At 36.0% G+C, this 20358-nt stretch overlaps 1 protein-coding gene across 1 annotated transcript in view; it reads left to right on the forward strand.

Annotated features, from left to right (window-relative positions):
* pth1r (parathyroid hormone 1 receptor) overlaps window positions 1–20358 on the forward strand; it is a 103730-nt gene that overhangs the window by 35179 nt on the left and 48193 nt on the right. The window contains exon 2 of the mRNA XM_079435377.1: window positions 6831–6933. Coding sequence (XP_079291503.1) covers window positions 6831–6933 — 103 coding nt within the window. The remainder of the gene's footprint in view (window positions 1–6830; window positions 6934–20358) is intronic.

Here is a 20358-nt window from a genome sequence, read left to right on the forward strand (position 1 = left end):
ATGATTAATGTCTTAAAGACATGTAAGAATGTCACTCATGCAACTTTTAATTATATTTCTTCATGAATATCAAATATCAGGTGCAATTCAGGATACACAGAACAAATAAGAGCAACATTTGCATTGCTTTAAACTGCAATCCCAATATTGACCCGGATACAAACAGTAATTATGGTCTGACATTACTGATTCAAAATAAAGTGTGTCATTTCTGTATTTTGGAATGGCAAAAATAACTACATACTTCATTGCATTGCAAGCATTAGAATAACAGTTACAATTCACTGAATAAACAGCGTTGGTTGAGGCAGGTTCGCTGTGTAGGGCTCATCAGTTTTTTGATAGCTCCACAGAGCCACAGTGTTTAGTCTTTTCAGGAGAAATCAGCCAAAAGAATGACTTGCTTCTCCACTCAAATATTATGCGTAGATAAAAGAAAGTACTTTATCATCCCAAAAATGATATACCATACCTTTGAAGAATGAAAACAAGCCTGCCTTATAATGAAATATTCACTCTTGTGAATCCGGATTCAACCTTCAGCACTTTTTCTGTTCAGGTCTCTCTCAATAGTGTGCTGCAGTATGGTTCAGCTGCTATAAAAAATCCCATTCATGTTTTTTCATAGAAAAAAGGCCTCCTGTAGCGAATTCATGCGTTTTTGTAAGGTACATATCCATATTTAAAACGCAATAAACTTTTTTCTCACTTCCGCTGACTGTGGTACCTGGAAGCCCTTCCGCCAGATGACATAGGACGTCAGCGTTGCGTGATTAGTGACTACCCTGGTGAGAGAACAAAACAAAATGCTGGTCACAAATTAAATATATGTACAGTGGGGAAAAATTTTTTTTTGAACCCCTTATGATTTTGTACATTTGCCCACTGACAAAGAAATTATCAGTCTATAGTTTGAATGCTAGGTTAGGGTGACAGACAGAATAACAACAAAAAAATCCAGAAAAACACATTTCAAAAAAGTTATAAATTGATTTGCATTTTAATGAGTCAAATAAGTATTTGACCCCTTTGCAAAACATGACATTACTTGGTAGCAAAACACTTGTTGGCAATCACAGAGGTCAGACGTTTCTTGTAGTTGGCCACCAGCTTTGCACACATCTCAGGAGGGATTTTGTCCCACTCCTCTTTGCAGATCCTCTCCAAGTCATTAAGGTTTCGAGGCTGACGTTTGGCAACTCGAACCTTCAGCTCCCACCACAGATTTTCTATGGGATTAAGGTCTGGAGACTGGCTAGGCCACCTTATGTGCTTCTTCTGGAGTCACTCCTTTGTTGCCTTGGCCATGTGTTTTGGGTCATTGTCATGCTGGAACACCCATCCAAGACTAATTTTCAATGCCCTGGGTGGCTTTGCGTAAATTGTGCATTTACATTCCATCTCTGTTATCACGAAACCCACGGCACACAGCAAAAACAGCTCTGATCACGCCATCCTCCATTCACTGGTTGTTGACATTCATTAATGCCACGCAAAAAGACATCACTGTCAGCCACTTCAGAGTTCCTGCTGCCGGTGTGAATACAACTAGGAAAACGGCCCGAGGGAGAGATTGGTTCTCTAGGGACTACCCTGCTGGCTAGTTTCTAGAACTACGCGGTGCAAAAGCCCCTATTGAGGTGAATGTGAAGGCTAATGGATAGTATTTGTCTGGGTATTATATTGACCTCCTTGCTGGACATGGATTGTCAGGTAGAGCACATTGTATTGCGGGATACAGTACCCAGCAAATTAGCTCTGCTAATTGCACATTACAGCAAATCGAGTAAGTTATCATTCATTCTGTGCATACAGAAAATTTGTATATTGTGCACACTTCACATGTACTGCTATGTTAAACAGAACCAGTGAATACATGCAAAGAAAGAAACTCCAGCCATGCAGGTCTATCAGGCACTGACACCTTCCCTCAAAAGGAAATCAATGTACTGCAATCTAAACAGTAACTGGAACTCAGCTGGACGTAATCAGTGTGGACAATCAAATGCAGGGTTCATTTTCTCCGTGTCAACATAAGAAATATTAATTTGATCTTATAAGCAGTGACACTGACATTATTAACAAACTTTGCAGGCGACATACTATAATCTCTAAGGGCCTGATTTGGCCATTTGTCATCTATAAATATCTCATTCTTTTGGTTTGGGTAAATGATGATGATTTTAAATAGGTGGTTCTCCCATAATCATAGCTTGTTCAAGAAAAGAGATCGTCTAATTATGGCTGTGGTGAATTCTCTCAGCTCAGATCTTGATTGGAAATGTTCAGAGGCTTCATGCCCATTCAAAGAGACGGGCCCCCTCACGTATTTGAGCCAAATGGATTTTGAATGCAGCTTTAAAAAAACAAAAATAACATTGGTAACACTTCAGTTTAGAGAACACTGTTCACTATTAACTAGGGCTGTCAGTTTAAGGTGTTAACGCGACTTGCTTTCTTTTGTGCAACATTAAAGAAGGTATTTTGAAGACTTGGTAACAAAGCTGTTTTGGTTACCAGTGACTTTCATTGCATTGCAAAAAATACTGAGAATATATATCTTTTATATTCCATAGTTTATGTTAGGCCGTTGTAGCCTAAACATTTATGTGTAATACATTTTATGTTGAATCAAATAAAATATTTATTTCTAAAGTTAGTATTTGTTATGTCTACTTGATACTTTCTCATTTAACACAATAATAGCTTTAAATAATATTTTGTGGGTATTTTCACAGCCAATTTTAGTAAGAGATTAATTAGATTAATTAATCGCCGCACCATGTAACTAATTTGATTTAAAATTTTAATTGACTGTCAGCCCTTCTATTAACATGTTGCATATTAGAATGCATCTACTAGCATATTCATATCAGACATATCTTATTTTGCATGAGTACCTATCAATACAATAAAGTACTATCAATAAACAGCAGATTAGGAGTTTGAGGAAAAAACTCCTAGTTTATAGTGAATATGTGTTCCCTAATCTAAAGTGTAATGAATATTATTTTTATCTTTGGAAGCTGTATTCACAATCCATTTTCACACCACTTTATTAGGTACACCTAGTACCGTGTTGGACCCCCTTTTGCCTTCAGAACTGCCTTAATTCTTCGTGGCATAGATTCAACAAGGTGTTGGAAACATTCCTCAGAGATTTTGGTCCATATTGACATGATAGCATCACGCAGTTGCTGCAGATTTGTCGGCTGCACATCCATGATGCGAATCTCCCGTTCCACCACATCCCAAAGGTGCTCTATTGGATTGAGATCTGGTGACTGTGGAGGCCATTTGAGTAAAGTGAACTCATTGTCATGTTCAAGAAACCAGTCTGAGATGATTTGAGCTTTGTGACATGGTGCATTATCTTGCTGGAAGTAGCCATCAGAAGATGGGTACACTGTAGTCATAAAGGGATGGACATGGTCAGCAACAATACTCAGGAAGGCTGTGGCGTTTACACTATGCTCAATTGGTACTAAGGGGCTCAAAGTGTGCCAAGAAAATATCCCCCACACCATTACACCACCACCACCAGCCTGAACCGTTGAGACAAGGCAGGATGGATCCATGCTTTCATGTTCTTTACGCCAAATTCTGACCCTACATCTGAATGTCGTAGCAGAAATCGAGACTCGTCAGACCAGGCAACGTTTTTCCAATCTTGTATTGTCCAATTTTGGTGAGCCTGTGCGAATTGTAGCCTCCGTTTCCTGTTCTTAGCTGAAACTCTGTAAACTCTAGAGATGGTTGTGCGTGAAAATCCCAGTAGATCAGCAGTTTTTGAAATACTCAGACCAGCCCGTCTGGCACCAACAACCATTCCATGTTCAAAGTCACTTAAATCCCCTTTCTTCCCCATTCTGATGCTCGGTTTGAACTTCAGCAAGTCGTCTTCACCACATCTAGATGCCTAAACGCATTGAATTGCTGCCATGTGATTGGCTGATTGGCAATTTGTGTTACCAAGCAATTGAACAGGTGTACCTATAAAGTGGCTGGTGTGTGCATATATATATACAATGTTGCCATGATTTGGAGGGAATGAATTCTTAATTTGTGACCACAATATTTTTCTACACGTCACTTTTGGGGGCCATGTTAATCAGTCCAAAAGTTTACAAAATATTAATTTTTAGCTTTTTGTGAAAATTACTTTTACCGATCGACCAAAATAGATGTGTCTGTGTCTAGGGAATCCAAACAAAAATTAAAAACAAAAATCTGTGAAACAAAACTCCACCCTCAAGTAAATATGTTTTTTTTGGCCGTTTTAGTGGGACAGACATGCTGCCTTTAAGTGCAATTGGTATACTCATATTTCAGAGTTGGCAGTTATTATGACACGTCATGCATTAAAGAAGGAAATAAAATACAAAAGCCGAAAAAACTAAACATATTAACAAAGAACGCTTGTTTCTGTTGTTGCAGTGGATTAGCATGACTGAATAAACTGTACCTAACATGATATCTAACATAAAGAAAACTGTAGCATTAGTTTAGTATAAGCTCTGATGGTCAACATCTGAATATTACTGAAATGCAGCACTGAAAATCAAAAATCAATAACTTCCATCTAGTTACTTTCCACCAACTGGGGTATCCTTGATAATTCCAGGTGTCCCACTGAAAAACTGTTGTTCTTGTGTAGAAATGATGGCGTTTCTGGCAACAGTAGAAGACATTTTAGAGAAAATAAGCCAAATTCAAGTCACACCTACACTGGCATCACATCTTAGTGCGGATGAATCATGTCTGCTACTCAGCTGAAACACCACTGTAAATCTTATTTAGCGCTTGTCTAGGCGCTCAGTAAAAGATCTAATTTAATTCTAATAATCACCATATCTTTAATAAGTTTTTAAAAGTAAACTTTGCACTTTTGTGACAGACTGGATATAAGAATATATTATAGCACTTTCCATTACCAAAACCCAGCTGGGAAATGAAGTGCATAAACTACAGAGATATTGTTCTTTTTGTTTACTTGGCAAAGCTTTTGTTAGCAAGGACTGTGCACTGATATTAAAAAGATAAAAATAGCTGGATTTATTCAAAGCTTAGAGTTGGTTTTGTGTTTGTCTCCCTGATATAAGACTGCTGTGGGATTTGTTCATCACTAGAGGAACAAAATATCTTTTCACATCTCTCAGAAAATGTACAGTTCAAATAAGTGCAGAGTGACCTCAGAAAGCATCTGGTATTAAACCAGACTTAATAATCCTTTCATCTATCCATTTTCCAAACCTGTTTAGAGTCATGGGGATGCTAATCATTTTAAATTATTATACATTTAAAATGAATTGCAATTACTTTTAATCAACTAGTGTGACTGATTCTTTTTGTGCAGTGAGTGTGTGTAGTAAGTTGCCCTCAAGTTCACTCAAAAGTCGAGAGGAGAGTAAGAACAGGTTTACAGTAATGTATCACATTTTCCACTAGTGTTTGACAGCCACAAAGTATCACCATACGTTTATCTTAATTTTGATAAACAGTATATCTATTGTTGAAACATGTGCTTGTGCTATCTTTCCCCAAAAGGGCTTGCTGTGATATTTTCTTTCCTACATACAGTCATACATTTTTAAGTCTGACTTAAGTGTCCAAATACTTTTTTGGGGGGCTGCTGTATCCATCATGGGCCAAACTGAATTTACCATATCATTCTGAAGTTTATGATGCAGTTAATGAAATTATAGTTCATTTAATGAATATGGTGACACACACTTCCCAGCTATCCATTAAGCAACCACAAATATCCCCAGCACATCTATATGTCTTTAATGAAATATTTAAATAAGTTAAATAAAATGCTTTAATATTGTTTATTATGTGTGAGATATCTAATGATTGTGAATGTAGTATGACTCTGGGGTGGTATTGTTTTTCACATTCAGAAATTGCAGTTAAAACCTAAGTATACTGAACCTGTTTATAGAACCTGTTTATTGATTTTATTGTATATTATACGATTATTGAAGTCCATTTTAGAAGAAAAAAAATATTTAAGTCTTTCTACTTTAAAATGTAACATTTAATTCAAGGTTACTTGCCGTTTCTTTCTTTCTTTCTTTCTTTCTTTCTTTCTTTCTTTCTTTCTTTCTTTCTTTCTTTCTTTCTTTTTCTTTCCCTCTTTTTCTTTTTTTCAGTGTAACGCTAACACAATTTTAAAATAATAAAATAAAAAAATCCCTGTAACGATGCATTCCTGATTTTTTATGTGTATATTTTATTTAATCATAAATAATATTCTGTCATTCTGTCAATTATATATAGATTTATTCAGTGACACTTTACTTAAAGACTCTTTATATAATTCATTATAAAAGTAGTTTTAATGCAATAATTATGCCTTGTAATGTACCTTATAATGCATTATATAATCTCATGAATTATACACAGTTAAAATACATTATAATACTTATCTATTTATTTGTACACTTTTAAGAATGTATGACGCATTAAAACACATGACAAACAAACCTTCAAATATTCTAATGCATTTTAACTTTGGTTACAATTATTTATGAAATTATGTAATGCATTACATCACACATTATGAACACCTTTAAATGCATTATAGTGGCTTTAAGTAAATTGTTACCAAATATTCAATTAAATGAATTTACATAATCTCACATAAAATATGAGTTAGAATTAAGGATGAGTTCATAAACTGTAATTATTTAGAGCATTTGTCAATGAATTATTACATTGAGTGTTTTAAGGTAAATATTAACCAATATGCCCACATAAATGTAAATTATACCCATGATAATCATTTCTGAATATATTAAATTATATATTTTGTGTGTTCTGTACAGGTTGATGCTGATGATGTCCTCACTAAAGAAGAACAAATCTATCTTCTGTTCAATGCAAAACGAAAATGTGAGCGAGTCATCAAGTCCAAACATAAAATCACTGGTAAGTAAAAAATGTCCTATTATTAAAAATAAACAAAATTGAGAGAAACAGACTACTAATCTGTCCAGGGTGGCAAACATAGACGTCCACTGTCACTGAGCACTACCTAGAGTGCAGTTATACTCACTCTCAGGTCAATTTAGCATGGCTGAACTGACATATCTGATAAACGCAGCAGTTGTCGATACATGTGTGTCTGTAGGGACGTGATCTGGGGTCAGGCCTCCGACGCCGAGGCGCTTGACTGAGACACATGCAGTCAGGATGAGGCTAAAATGAACTGGCATTGATTAAATTGGATATCTGAGCAACACTTGGCTCAGACAGAGCCAAAGCCAACAGAATTCATTAGTTTCTATTACACTGCCCTGACACATCGTTATTTAAGATGTTTACCAAGATAGGCAGCTGTCTGTCAGCGTCCTGCTTTAAAAACACACACACACACACACACACACACACACACAGGAAAAATGCTCTCTGTCTTAGAAAACATTCAGTAACAAAACCTGTCAATTTCAGATTCAATTCAATATCTTTATTGTCATTGTACTGAAAGAACAATACTGGGAAGTAATATATTACTGGGAATATGCCGCCCTCAAGTCTTCCTACTAAGTTCCTTCTTACCTTATTTCTGTATGCTTTTACTAAAACATTTGCCATTGTGAGACTTCTGTGAACATTGTTGAGTGCTGAGGTAACACTTTATAATATCTTTCATTAATAAACATTATATAATGTTCAAAAGATCCTTAGTTTATATTCAAATAGCTACAAATATGAGATATTGCTCGTGTACTCTAAATGTTTACTTATAAACTTGAACATTATATAATGATTATACTACGGGGCCGTTGAATGCTTGAATCTGATTGGCTGACGAACGTTCTGAGGTGTGCAATTATTTTCAGGGAAACGCACGGCGAACGTAGTTCCAGGCAGCTTTCTTGACCGCATTACAGTTCCATATCACTTCGCATCGTTGTCAGAGAGATGGTAGTATACGTTGTGTCAGGATTATTGATTTATTACCCTCATAAAAATTCCACCCCCCTCCCATAACTGCACACCTGTTTGTACACCCCTAGCCCCCACCGTCTCTAAGCGGCCATTTTATTGACCTTATGGTGAACTTAAGAATTTATGACTGTGTGTGTGTGTGTGTGTGTGTGTGTGTGTGGGGCCAATGTTATGTGCTTTAAACTTTAAATGATGAATCTGTGTTAAATGGGTAAAGGGATATTTTATTAAAGTGTTTTCACATACACATCAAGAAAAAAAACCATCAAACATGTACGTAAAACGTACAAAGACTGTTTATTTCCCTACAAGTGTAGACTTAAAACAGGAAAAACGTAGAAAATAAAACCAAAAAAGCATTAGATACACTATCTTAAAACTAGTTGTTTGACAAAGTTAAATAGAAGTGAGCGCGTTCGTTTAAACCTATTTTGCGGTTTTAAAAAGTTGTGACTTTAAAACAGATACAAAGTTAGATAATATAGATTCGTTTTTATCTTACGATGGTACGTGTGTTTTTCCCTTACAAGTGGACACTAGTCTTGTTAAAACAGTTTTAGGAAAAACTAAAACAAATAAAAAAGCATTAGATACGCTATTTCCTATCATTAGAATTTAAAACTAGATCGTTTGACAAAGTTAAATAAATAGAAGAGTTGCGAGCACGTTCGTTTATCTATAACAAAAAAGAATCGGATGCGTTAGTTAAAACAATAAGATATTTATCAAAAAACTATGTCTTGCTTTAAAAAAATAGTTTGACTTTATAACAGCCATAAAGTTAAATAATATAGAGACGAGTTCTCTTACCGTGAAGTGAAATAAAAAATATCAGACCGTTAAAACACCAGCATAAGATACTTGTCGAAGTCTATCTTGCGGTCTACCATTAGCTGCACTGACAGAAAGTTAGAAAATGAAAAGACCAGACTATTTTACCCGGCCTCCGTGAGATAACCGCTCCCTTCCGTGTCAAAACTGAGAATGAGCTGCGGGCCGCTGTCAGGACACACCCACAGCACCGCCCTCTAATGCTGTAAGGAGAGACCGGTCTGAAGATTTCCATGTTAAAGAAATTAAAGTAATGTTTTAACATTAGAACAAAGTTATTTTATAAATATTTTACATTTCTCAATTAATGAAACCGTTCACCATTCATCATAAAGCTTTTCACTTTAAAAGGTTACATAACCTTCTTGTAAACAAACGCCCCACAGGGGAAAAATGTTGTTTGTTTGTCTTATTTTATTTTAGTTATTTACACTTAACACCTTTTATTTATTTACTCTTTGATATTGTCAATCTTAAAACTTCTAGTGTGCTGCGTCGGTTAAAATACACGTGCGGGAAGAAACTGAAATGATAGCAAATGTTTTGGATTTTCAGTCATAATTAGAGGGGTGGTAAACTTTTTTTTTCTACAACATCTCACGCAGAGTGACCAAATGAGAAAGTGCGCTGCGCGTCTGGTCGCACGGGCACTGAAACGGTGTTATCTGATCAACAGAGTCCTTGTAAAATAGCTAAAGTTTCTGGGATTCAACTCATTTGCAATCTAATGAGTTTTTGAGGGGATCTGGTATCATAAACATCGTTAGAACGCGGTCCATTGATTAAAACAGATGGTCTTTCTAACATGTTCAACGATCAAAGGATATCCGCTTTAAGCATTTATGAGGCACGCCTGCCTGTGTGTCTGTGCGTCTCTGTCGGAGGTTAGGCAAAACTTCACCGACCGGTCAAAGGAAGCTTTTTATGACACACGTCTGGTGAAGTTAGATGTACTTGAGAATTGTGTATTTATAATGAGACGAGATACCACAAAAGAAGAACCAGAAACTTAAACAAATAGAGGTCCCCAAAGATGATGGTTTTAATAAAATGCTGTAGGAAAACATTCTTTAATTTACTTCATTTTACCTAGTTTTATTTCTTTTTTCACTCATATATTTTTCATCCGTCAACACAAACACACACACACCTACACATAAACATCCACATAAACAACCATACAGTTAAATATTTAAACTTTTATGATGTCTCATACAAACCTTTTATAAATAAAAAACTTTTAGAATCACACTGGGTATCTTTACAAGGTGATGAAAAGCAGCATGATTAAACAATGATATAACTTTTGTTTTAAAAAATAAGTTTTTAGATCTTCCAAACCTAAAACCACAATGTTCTAAAGCAAGGATTAGAACCAGTCAAACGATCCTCTGATTAACGCAAGACACTTACAGAGATTTTTCTTTAGGAATTGGACCTAAATTAGATAGATAAAGAAAACACACACACACGCACAAATCTGAGTATGCTAAATTTTAAATACGAGCAAAATCATATATATTGTTTTTACTTGTTGTCGTCATTTAAGAAATGTTTTCATTTTAATCTACACTGTAGATAGTATGTGTAGTGTAAAAGAACAAATATACATTTCACTTAAAACTTCAGTAAAATAATTACACCGGCAGTTTTAAACATGATTAAAAAGTTTTAAACACTTTGTGTGTCACTAAAGTAAGTCATGATGTCAATTGTCTTTAAATTAAACTTTAGTTTTATTCTTCAATTTCTTTAAAATAGCCTGATGATAACGGGTCCCAAGTGGTTTTCTCACGAGTAGATAACTCTTTGGATGTCTTTGTGACAAACACATAATTTTTTACTTCAGAAAAGTTTTCGAAACGTATGACTGAACTTTTACTCATTTGACAGACCTACGTTTCAAATTATTTACCCGAGGCGTTTAACAGCCAGAGGGGTTACATGTTATTTTCTAACGTTCGTGGGAACCTTTATTGGTGTAAATTTCTCACCTAGAACACAAAACTTGTAAATCTTTTGGATTGTGTATGTTTTAGCTGAAGACAGCTCTTTGCGAAAGACAGCTCTTTAAGTCTTGCTGTTTTAACCTTAAACCTATTACAGCCGAAGCAAATCAAACTATTGCACTGAAAGCTGCACATTCATTCAAGTTTGAACATGTTAAAATCTCTGCACTCTTGTAAAGACACATAAAACACACACACACACACACACACACACACACACACACACACTAAAACAAAACCCTATACAGTTAAACATTTAGACTATTATGATGTGTACTATTTATGTTTTCATCTCTACAAGATGAGGAAAGCAGCATGATTAAACAATGATATAACTTTTGTTTTAACAAATACGTTTAGATCTTTCAAACCTAAAACCATGATGCTCTAGAGCAAGGATTAGAAGCGGTCAAATGATCCTCTGATTAACGCAAGACTCTTACAGAGATTTTTCTTTATGAATTTGACTTATATTAGACTGAAAATTACTTAAGGTTGTCTGCAACAAAAGTATAAGGTCCCACAAATGCTTCTCAGAATCTTTACAACAGATTAGACTTTCTTTCTCACCTTAAAAATGGTATTATTAACCGCAGAGTTTAAATGTGGCATTTGTTCACAGTATAATGTTCTATTAAAATAAAAACAACTGGTCTATATAGGTTTATTTGACTAAGATTTGATCAAATAACTGATATAAGAAACATGCAAATATTTGATAAGTCCATCTTATCACACCACAACCTGACGTGTCTGATGGTTTATGATGAGATCTTACTGATACAGATGTGTTAAGTGTCTGTAAAATAGTTTAAAAAGTCATCTTTTTAGCTTCCACGTAGGATTTGTGTCCACGCTCGAGTGGTTTTTGTGTAACAGAATCCTGAGACAAATGAAAACAGAATGTGTGAAAGGCTTTACTCTTTAAGATATTTGTAATGACAGACTAAAAGCTTTATAAAACAATCGTGTGTATGCATTTCTCTCGTACATGTATACAGTAACCGATGAATACACAAAACAGCATTAATACATAACCTTCCTGACTCCATTGTCAGGAAGGCCCAGCAGAGGTTGTACTTTCTTCGCCAGCTGAGGAAGTTCAACCTGCCACAGGACTTACAGAAACAGTTCTACTCTGCCATCATTGAATCCATCCTCTGCACCTCAATAACTGTCTGGTTCAGTTCATACCAAATCTGACCTCAGAAGACTACGGAGGGTAGTCCGCACTGCTGAGCGAATCATTGGTACAACCCTCCCCACTCTCCAAGAACTGTACTTATCCAGAGCGAGCAAAAGGGCTGGTAAAATCACTCTGGACCCCTCACATCCAGCACACAACCTCTTTGAACTTTTACCATCTGGTCGACGCTACAGAGCTCTGAGCACCAGAACGACCAGACACAGGAACAGTTTCTTCCCTCAGTCAATACATCTCATGAACACTCAATAAATAAACGTAGAACACACAACTAATACATTATCCATTCACCAAACTCACTTATTTTATTTTCTCATTTCTAATTGCACATACTTGACCTGTACATACATAGTCGCCTATATTATATATTATATATTGTGTTATTTATTTTTTTTTTTTTGCTGCTTTGTACACTGGTTATTGGCTATTTCCTGTTATTTTGTTTCATTACCTGTGTCCTGTCCTGTTACTGTCCTTCTGTTGCACTGTGGAGCTTCTGTCACTACAACAAATTCCTTGTATGTGTAAACATACTTGACCAATAAAACTCATTCTGATTCTGATAAATTCAGTGTGATTCTATCATATCAATCAATAATAAAAGATTTAATTTATATACCATATCTGACTTTCTCTTCAAAACACAATAAACTTTCTTACGACTTTTTTAAATGTGTTGAACAATCGGTTTTGGGGGAAAACCGTATAGTGTTGTGTTTCTAAGTTAGGAAGCTTGTAGTTAATCCCGTCTTTATCTAAAATATTTTTGTATTCAAACTCTCTTACGCACACACACACATGTTGGTTTTAATGTTTTCTGGGGACTCTCCATAGGCGTAATGGTTTTTATACTGAACAAACTGTGTGCACTATTGCCCTACACCAATCCTACACCTAAACTTAGCCCTCACAGGAGACTTTGTCCATTTTTAGATTTTCAAAAGAACACCATTTAGTATGTTTTTTTTTTTTAAGCCTTTTGAATTACGGGGACATAGGCAGTGTCCTCATAAACCACCTTCATATTGTAATACCTCTGTCATACCCATGTCATTATACAAATTTGTGTCCTCATAAACCACATAAACATGTACACAGGTACACACAGCTTTCCCGGTCAGCCGCAAATTGCCAACAATATTCTTAACTTTGTTTTATCATTCAGCTGTAGCTAAAACCTATAACGGAGTTATACTATAGATGCTGAAAGAGCTCATTAACCTGTTTAACTCTAAAAATGTTAACAATGTCGCTCACGAGTAGTTTAACAAACAAGGGTACGCGCATAAAACAAGTCTGGAAGCGATTTGAAGCATTCTAACAACAAGTACAACCGCTGCAGAAAATAGCACCGCAGTAGGCTAAACTCTGGATGTGATATCGACCGACTTATCAGATGTTCAACATATTATTACAAGGTCTTGCTTATAGTTTATGATGAAGCTAGAAAAATATAAGAACACAACCAAATCCTAACACTATTTCACGAAATAACGCAACAACGGGTGCTCCGTTTCAACATATACATGTCAAATCTGTTTTACCCTAAGTATATCCTATTCTTCTTATATATAACTATCTATATATATATATATAGATATATATATATTTGTTTACGCTAAATAGCTACGTTTTAACAATTCTTTTTGTTTTTACAAAGATGTTATATTGAACACGTGTAACTAATACCTCCTTCAAACGTTGCGGCCTTTCAGGTCAGCGAACCACAATACCCAGCATACACCTCAGACTACAAACGTGGCCGTCGGGGATCCATATGCCAAAATGCTCGTGCGTGACAGCGCTCTAAACCGTAGGACTTCTGATTATACGGGTGCACAGATATAAAAAGACACGCATTTCCACACTTTTTGTGAAGTACACGCACCTTTCCGTGTTGTGATGATGTAAACCCTTTTTGTGGTCTCTGTTAGCGACGTGAAGTCCAATTCATTTCTGCGAAACGATTCTTTTCCACAGTTCGGTTCAGTGATTCGGTTCAAATAACCAATTCTTTGTCTCATTAAGTCGTCTCGCTGTAATCAAAATGGGTGTGAAAGGTGGGATAACATATTAACGTGATGTTTTGGTACGTGTCTTACACAACTGTGCGTTACTTAACGTTTTTATTAAGTTTTAATATAAAAGGTAATAGTCTGTTAACAATTTTGATGCTTTTATTATGAAATCGTACAAAGAACCACTAAAGTACGCACTGTTTGTTAACACGGAATAATCAAAATAATAACCTACTACGAGGTTTATTTACAGCATGCCGAATGTAATACAGTTAAACAGAAACATTACAACATTTCAAACTTGTTAAACAACGGCTTCAATACATTCCTCTTATGAAAACGATTAAAATCGAATGCTGTCAAACAGAATGTTGTCTGCAAGTTCCCGACGTGTAAATTACCAACAAGTTCTCAATATTCTCAATATGAAAATATGTTCAAAACGCATAAACATCCATCACGCATATAGTTTGTGCGTCGATTTAACACGTTCTGTACATGCAATCAAAAACACGACCGACAGACAGACAAAACCTCAACGATAGCTGAGATGGATCAGGAGGGAGGACAAAATTATTATTATTCGTCACAATAACATACCGGGTCCGAGAAATTTGATACCCTTACTACAGATTTTCGCGACATTCTTTATTCTAGTTGTTATTTTCCTCTTATTCAATCATAAACCTGCAAGAGTTAAATTAATTGATAACATTTGAACAAATTCTCTAAGTGAAAAAATGAAATCCTGTGTTTTACGTTCAGATTTGTCTGATCGTTTTGCGATATTGCATCATTCTGTAATTCGGGTTAACAGGGTTAAATTCTCAAAAGAAATACAACAACGATTAAACGACAGTCCTTCTACATGACACCGCTTAAGACTAAACAACACTAAAGGACTTCTTTCTGGTCTGTCTACGATGCGTGCGTTCACAAGACAACCCGTGCACGAAAAACGGGGGTTTGTGTCTTTCTGTCAGCTACATACGACTATTTCACTTCAAACTTTTCTAACTATTACGCTTGAAGCGACGCGTTTCACAGTACATACGCAGATACGTGTTTCTTTTTCGTATGTCTCTAAACAATAGTTAGGTAAATGACTTACATACAGCTGATACGTCATTTTAAGTAAAAGGTGGGACGATTTATGTCTTTTTTATTTTGACCACACCAATGCTTTGATACCCACGTTTTCGACGTCTGTCTTTTAAGCCTGACCCCAGAAAACAGATGTCTCAAAATTTAGTTCTTCTTTTTATGAAAACGTGCGGTAAACAGTTTTTGTCCTCATCTGCAGTATACCGATGCGTTTTAACACGACATAAATCCCAATAGTTAGTTAGCAAACACGACTGTTTATTACTGAGATAAGTCACATCAGAGCTGCATTCTAGTTTATATTCAACATTTTTCATCTACCTACATGTTTAACGGCGCTACTGTTCTAGGTCTCCTCACGCCGTTGTGAGATATAAACCGCAAAGTGTTTTCATAGCGTTAAGCTTTGAAACCATAACAATTTTTACGTTTCCATGACTTTGCGCGCTCTTTCTGCTTGAATTTGTTTACCGCAGTTTCACCATCCTTATCTTATTTTCCCCCGCCTAATTGTATTTGTTAGGCCTTACGCTTGCTAGTTTTGTGCTGTTCATATAATTCGATATTTCTGCTATTTTTTATTCAATAAATATACCCTCTTCATTCACAATATTGTATCAGGTATAAGATACAAGATCCTTTCTTATTAAATTGATAACAAACAAACAAAAAAACTTATCTTAGCCGTGACCGATGTTTAGGAATTCCTGGCGACAACCCCACCCACCCTGTACACCAGCCAACAGGTTGAGGGCGGTTCCGAAATCTAAAACCGTCGATGACTGGCCTGACAAACTCAGTTACGGCGTTGCTACCAGGTTTGAAAGCGCAGACGGCGGAGCTACCAAAAACAATCAAAACGTTATATACATGGATCGACAGAATCAGCTTCAAGAATCCAATTCATCTGAGCCTGACGCCCCCCCGCAATGTTTCTACTGATAACGCCTCGGCGGATCTGAACCATAAACCGGAAACTGAAAGCGAAATTCCACAGGACCGTCGCGGATTAAAACGGTCAATCAAGATTTTAGGAAACGGGGACAACGTTCTATATCGGTTAGGGGACAAAACGTATCTCTTGGAAAGAATCGAATTCTGAAAAATCGTCTGACGCTGTGCAAAAGCTAATGGATCGTGACCGGAGTTCTGGCGATGTTGCGGATGTGCGACTGGAGTCCGACTACGGTACTGGAAAAACGTGTCTTGTAAAAGACGTCATAGATCCCGCTGTTAAACCGCATTACCGAGGACAGATGATCAAACTGATGCAAACGGTCATCGAGCATGCTTGCGATCCGAATCACGATTGTGCGGGGGATACAGAGCGTGTAAAAAATCTCAAGAACGAAATGGATATTGTAAGAAGCCTGAAAAATAACCCATGGCCTGATTTGAGTAGCATGTTTCTCACCGGCAAAGAGTCTGCCTTTTTAATAACCAGAAAAATTCTGGATGTAACGTCCGAATGTGAGGATGAAATGGACATTAACGAGGTTCTCTGTCTGTGTACGTGCATAACAGATTTATGCACGTCGTTGGCTGCAAAAAATTGTGATTCTATAACGTGTGAAATTGTTGAATCGCTGGTTGATTTTATATTTGAGCAAAACATGTTTGTCTGCAGAGATTTTCTTTTCTGGCTAGACCACCGGTATAATGTCGTTACTACCGCTTGTTTGTAAATTTGATCATTTTCGTCAATGTATGATTGTATACTCAACGATATATTGTTGAAATAAAAGGTTGTCACAACTCCTTATTCTGTTCTCTGACTTCATAAAAATGTCTTTATTTAAAACGTTTAAAGGTAACTATTTAAGCGGTACAGATAGTACGTTTTTTGTTTGTTTGTTATCAATTTAATAAGAAAGGATCTTGTATCTTATACCTGATACAATATTGTGAATGAAGAGGGTATATTTATTTCATCAAGCAAATTTGCATAAATATTGACGAACGCAAAGAGTTCGCTAACATTACAGCAGTACTGTTTGTAAAAAAAAAAACAAGACACTCACAGACAAAACTTTTACAATCACACATGACGATACAATAGGTAAAATGAAACCGTGGTTCGGAACAACACAAACAAATCATAGAAAGATAAAAACAACAATTGTCATACTGCTACGACTAAGTCTCAAGCTAATTTATTTATTTTTGGTCTGGTTTCAGAGTCGCCCTACTACAGTGGAAAACTTTGTGATTTATACAGCAGCCTATGAGTCTTCAAATAATGAGGTGTTATACCTGTGAAACAGTAACAAACAATATTCGACATGCGCTAGAATCCAAAACTCTAATGTAACTCTAATGAGTTTGTTTCACATTCTGTAGATTATCTCAGTGAAGAAATCTCAGTTCTCTTGCGTTTTAGCTGAAACGCGGACTTATGCTAAACCTAATTTTCTGTCCTTTAGGTTTGGTGAAATATATGTTATAAAATTCAACGACAGGCATGACAACTTTGTAAACGCTTAACAAACAATATTTAAGCTAAATACATGTTAAGATATTTAGAAGGGGGGAAAAAATATACTAAAATATTTCAAGGGACCGTGCTGTTGAATACAGTAACTTCGCACTGCATTGTTTTAATAAAAGCGGATCAATTATGAAGACAATCGTGACAAAACACAGCCGCTGTTGTGCGTGTTTCCCCAGGATCAAACCTTTTGGTCAGATGAATACCTAAAACGCGTCTGTGTGCTGGAGCAGACCGTCTAAAACGGCCAAAAATGCGCACCTTTCAATGAATTCAACTACATGACGTCTGTGATTTATTTATTAAAGACCTGTTTAGAGACGCGTACAAAGAAAATAGTGTTTCCACACCATCTTCAATTTGTAATGTGCAACTTTGTGTTCTAAATGACATAGATGTACATGTAACGGAGAAACGGTAAGATCGGGGGATGCTTGTGTCTGATGGCCGCTTTGTAGACAGAGCAGAAAAAGATCTGCAGTACATCACAATCTCGGTTTAAACAAACTCTTGTACAAGGATTATTCTTTTATTATCTTATAATGCATTTGTTCATGTTTTCCGGCAAGCAGTCGCGACATGATTGACCGAATTCAGAGAATAGTCTTCATCTAAAAAACAATGAAAAAGTATAGAGTGGTATCAATATATTTAGAAGAGAGGATTTCAGTATTAGTTGTTTGTTATAAGAAAAAAGTAATTTAAAACAACATTTACAAAAATAAACCCAGATGATCATGAGTGGGTTTTCTGTATTCATATGATAATTTTCTTAGTGACTCGGACTCTTGAGTTACATAGGAAGCATAAAAAATCCTTAATATTTTGTGTCTGTAGCCTTTTCAAGATCGCGTACAACTTCAGACTTTACTGAATGTGTAACTTTGAGTACGATGGTGAGATACGTTGCAGCTGTAAGTGTAAAACAGTACGCCTTAATGAAGTCTCACATCAAATAGATGTATAATTGTCCTAAAAAAGAAATACCGACTTAGTCAAACACTCACAATACATTTTTCTTAATTTTCATTTATTTCTATAAACACCGAATGCTGATGGTTCTCAGAGGGAGAGTCTCACCTACAGTACAGCGTAATGGCATATGCAGTCCAGCAAACAAAATGTGAGCCGCGTCATCCGTAATGCCGATCGTCTGACTTAGTAAAATGCCAGTCGCAATAGATCAAGAGGCGGATTTCTGTATTCTGTAGGCATTAGAGCAATTTTTCTTAAATGGTGTATACAGTTTTGCATTTTGTAATTCAATGATTTTTAGTCGATCGGCTTTGCGCAAAGATAATTCCTATGTAAAAATTATGTTTGAATTCTTTCTATAACCTTTACAAAGCGTGGAACATCATAGTTCTCAAAATATTGTTTGCATTACATCTAACAAAAATGACAGAAGTGGAGAAACAAAGATGTTTACCGCATGCACGCATTGTAGATGCTTAGGTACGCCAGAGATGTTGCTTTATTTGACTCACAGAAGATGGCGATAGTGACCGATAACACTCTTTAATGTTTAATGTCGTTGTGTTGAAAAAGATTCAGTGGACAAACGCCTCAAGGGAAATAATTTGAAGTGGAGGTTTGTCTTGTGAACGTACACATCGTAGACAGACCAGAAAGATGTCCTTTAGTGTTGTTTAGTCTTAAGCGGTGTCATGTAGAAGGACTGTCATTTAATCGTTGTTGTATTTCTTTTGAGAATTTAACCCCGTTAACCCGAATTACAGAATGATGCAATATCGCAAAACGATCAGACAAATCTGAACGTAAAACACAGGATTTCATTTTTTCACTTAGAGAATTTGTTCAAATGTTATCAATTAATTTAACTCTTGCAGGTTTATGATTGAATAAGAGGAAAATAACAACTAGAATAAAGAATGTCGCAAAATCTGTAGTAAGGGTATCAAATTTCTCGGACCCGGTATGTTATTGTGACGAATAATAATAATTTTGTCCTCCCTCCTGATCCATCTCAGCTATCGTTGAGGGTTTGTCTGTCTGTCGGTCGTGTTTTTGATCGTATGTACAGAACGTGTTAAATCGACGCACAAACTATATGCGTGATGGATGTTTATGCGTTTTGAACATATTTTCATATTGAGAATGTTGAGAACTTGTTGGTAATTTACACGTCGGGAACTTGCAGACAACATTCTGTTTGACAGCATTCGATTTTAATCGTTTTCATAAGAGGAATGTATTGAAGCTGTTGTTTAACAAGTTTGAAATGTTGTAATGTTTCTGTTTAACTGTATTACATTCGGCATGCTGTAAATAAACCTCGTAGTAGGTTATTATTTTGAGTATTCCGTGTTAACAAACAGTGCGTACTTTAGTGGTTCTTTGTACGATTTCATAATAAAAGCATCAAAATTGTTAACAGACTATTACCTTTTATATTAAAACTTAATAAAAACGTTAAGTAACGCACAGTTGTGTAAGACACGTACCAAAACATCACGTTAATATGTTATCCCACCTTTCACACCCATTTTGATTACAGCGAGACGACTTAATGAGACAAAGAATTGGTTATTTGAACCGAATCACTGAACCGAACTGTGGGAAAGAATCGTTTCGCAGAAATGAATTGGACTTCACGTCGCTAACAGAGACCACAAAAAGGGTTTACATCATCACAACACGGAAAGGTGCGTGTACTTCACAAAAAGTGTGGAAATGCGTGTCTTTTTATATCTGTGCACCCGTATAATCAGAAGTCCTATGGTTTAG

Source organism: Barbus barbus (assembly GCF_936440315.1).
Source record: "Barbus barbus genome assembly, chromosome: 15".
Lineage (NCBI taxonomy): Eukaryota > Metazoa > Chordata > Actinopteri > Cypriniformes > Cyprinidae > Barbus > Barbus barbus.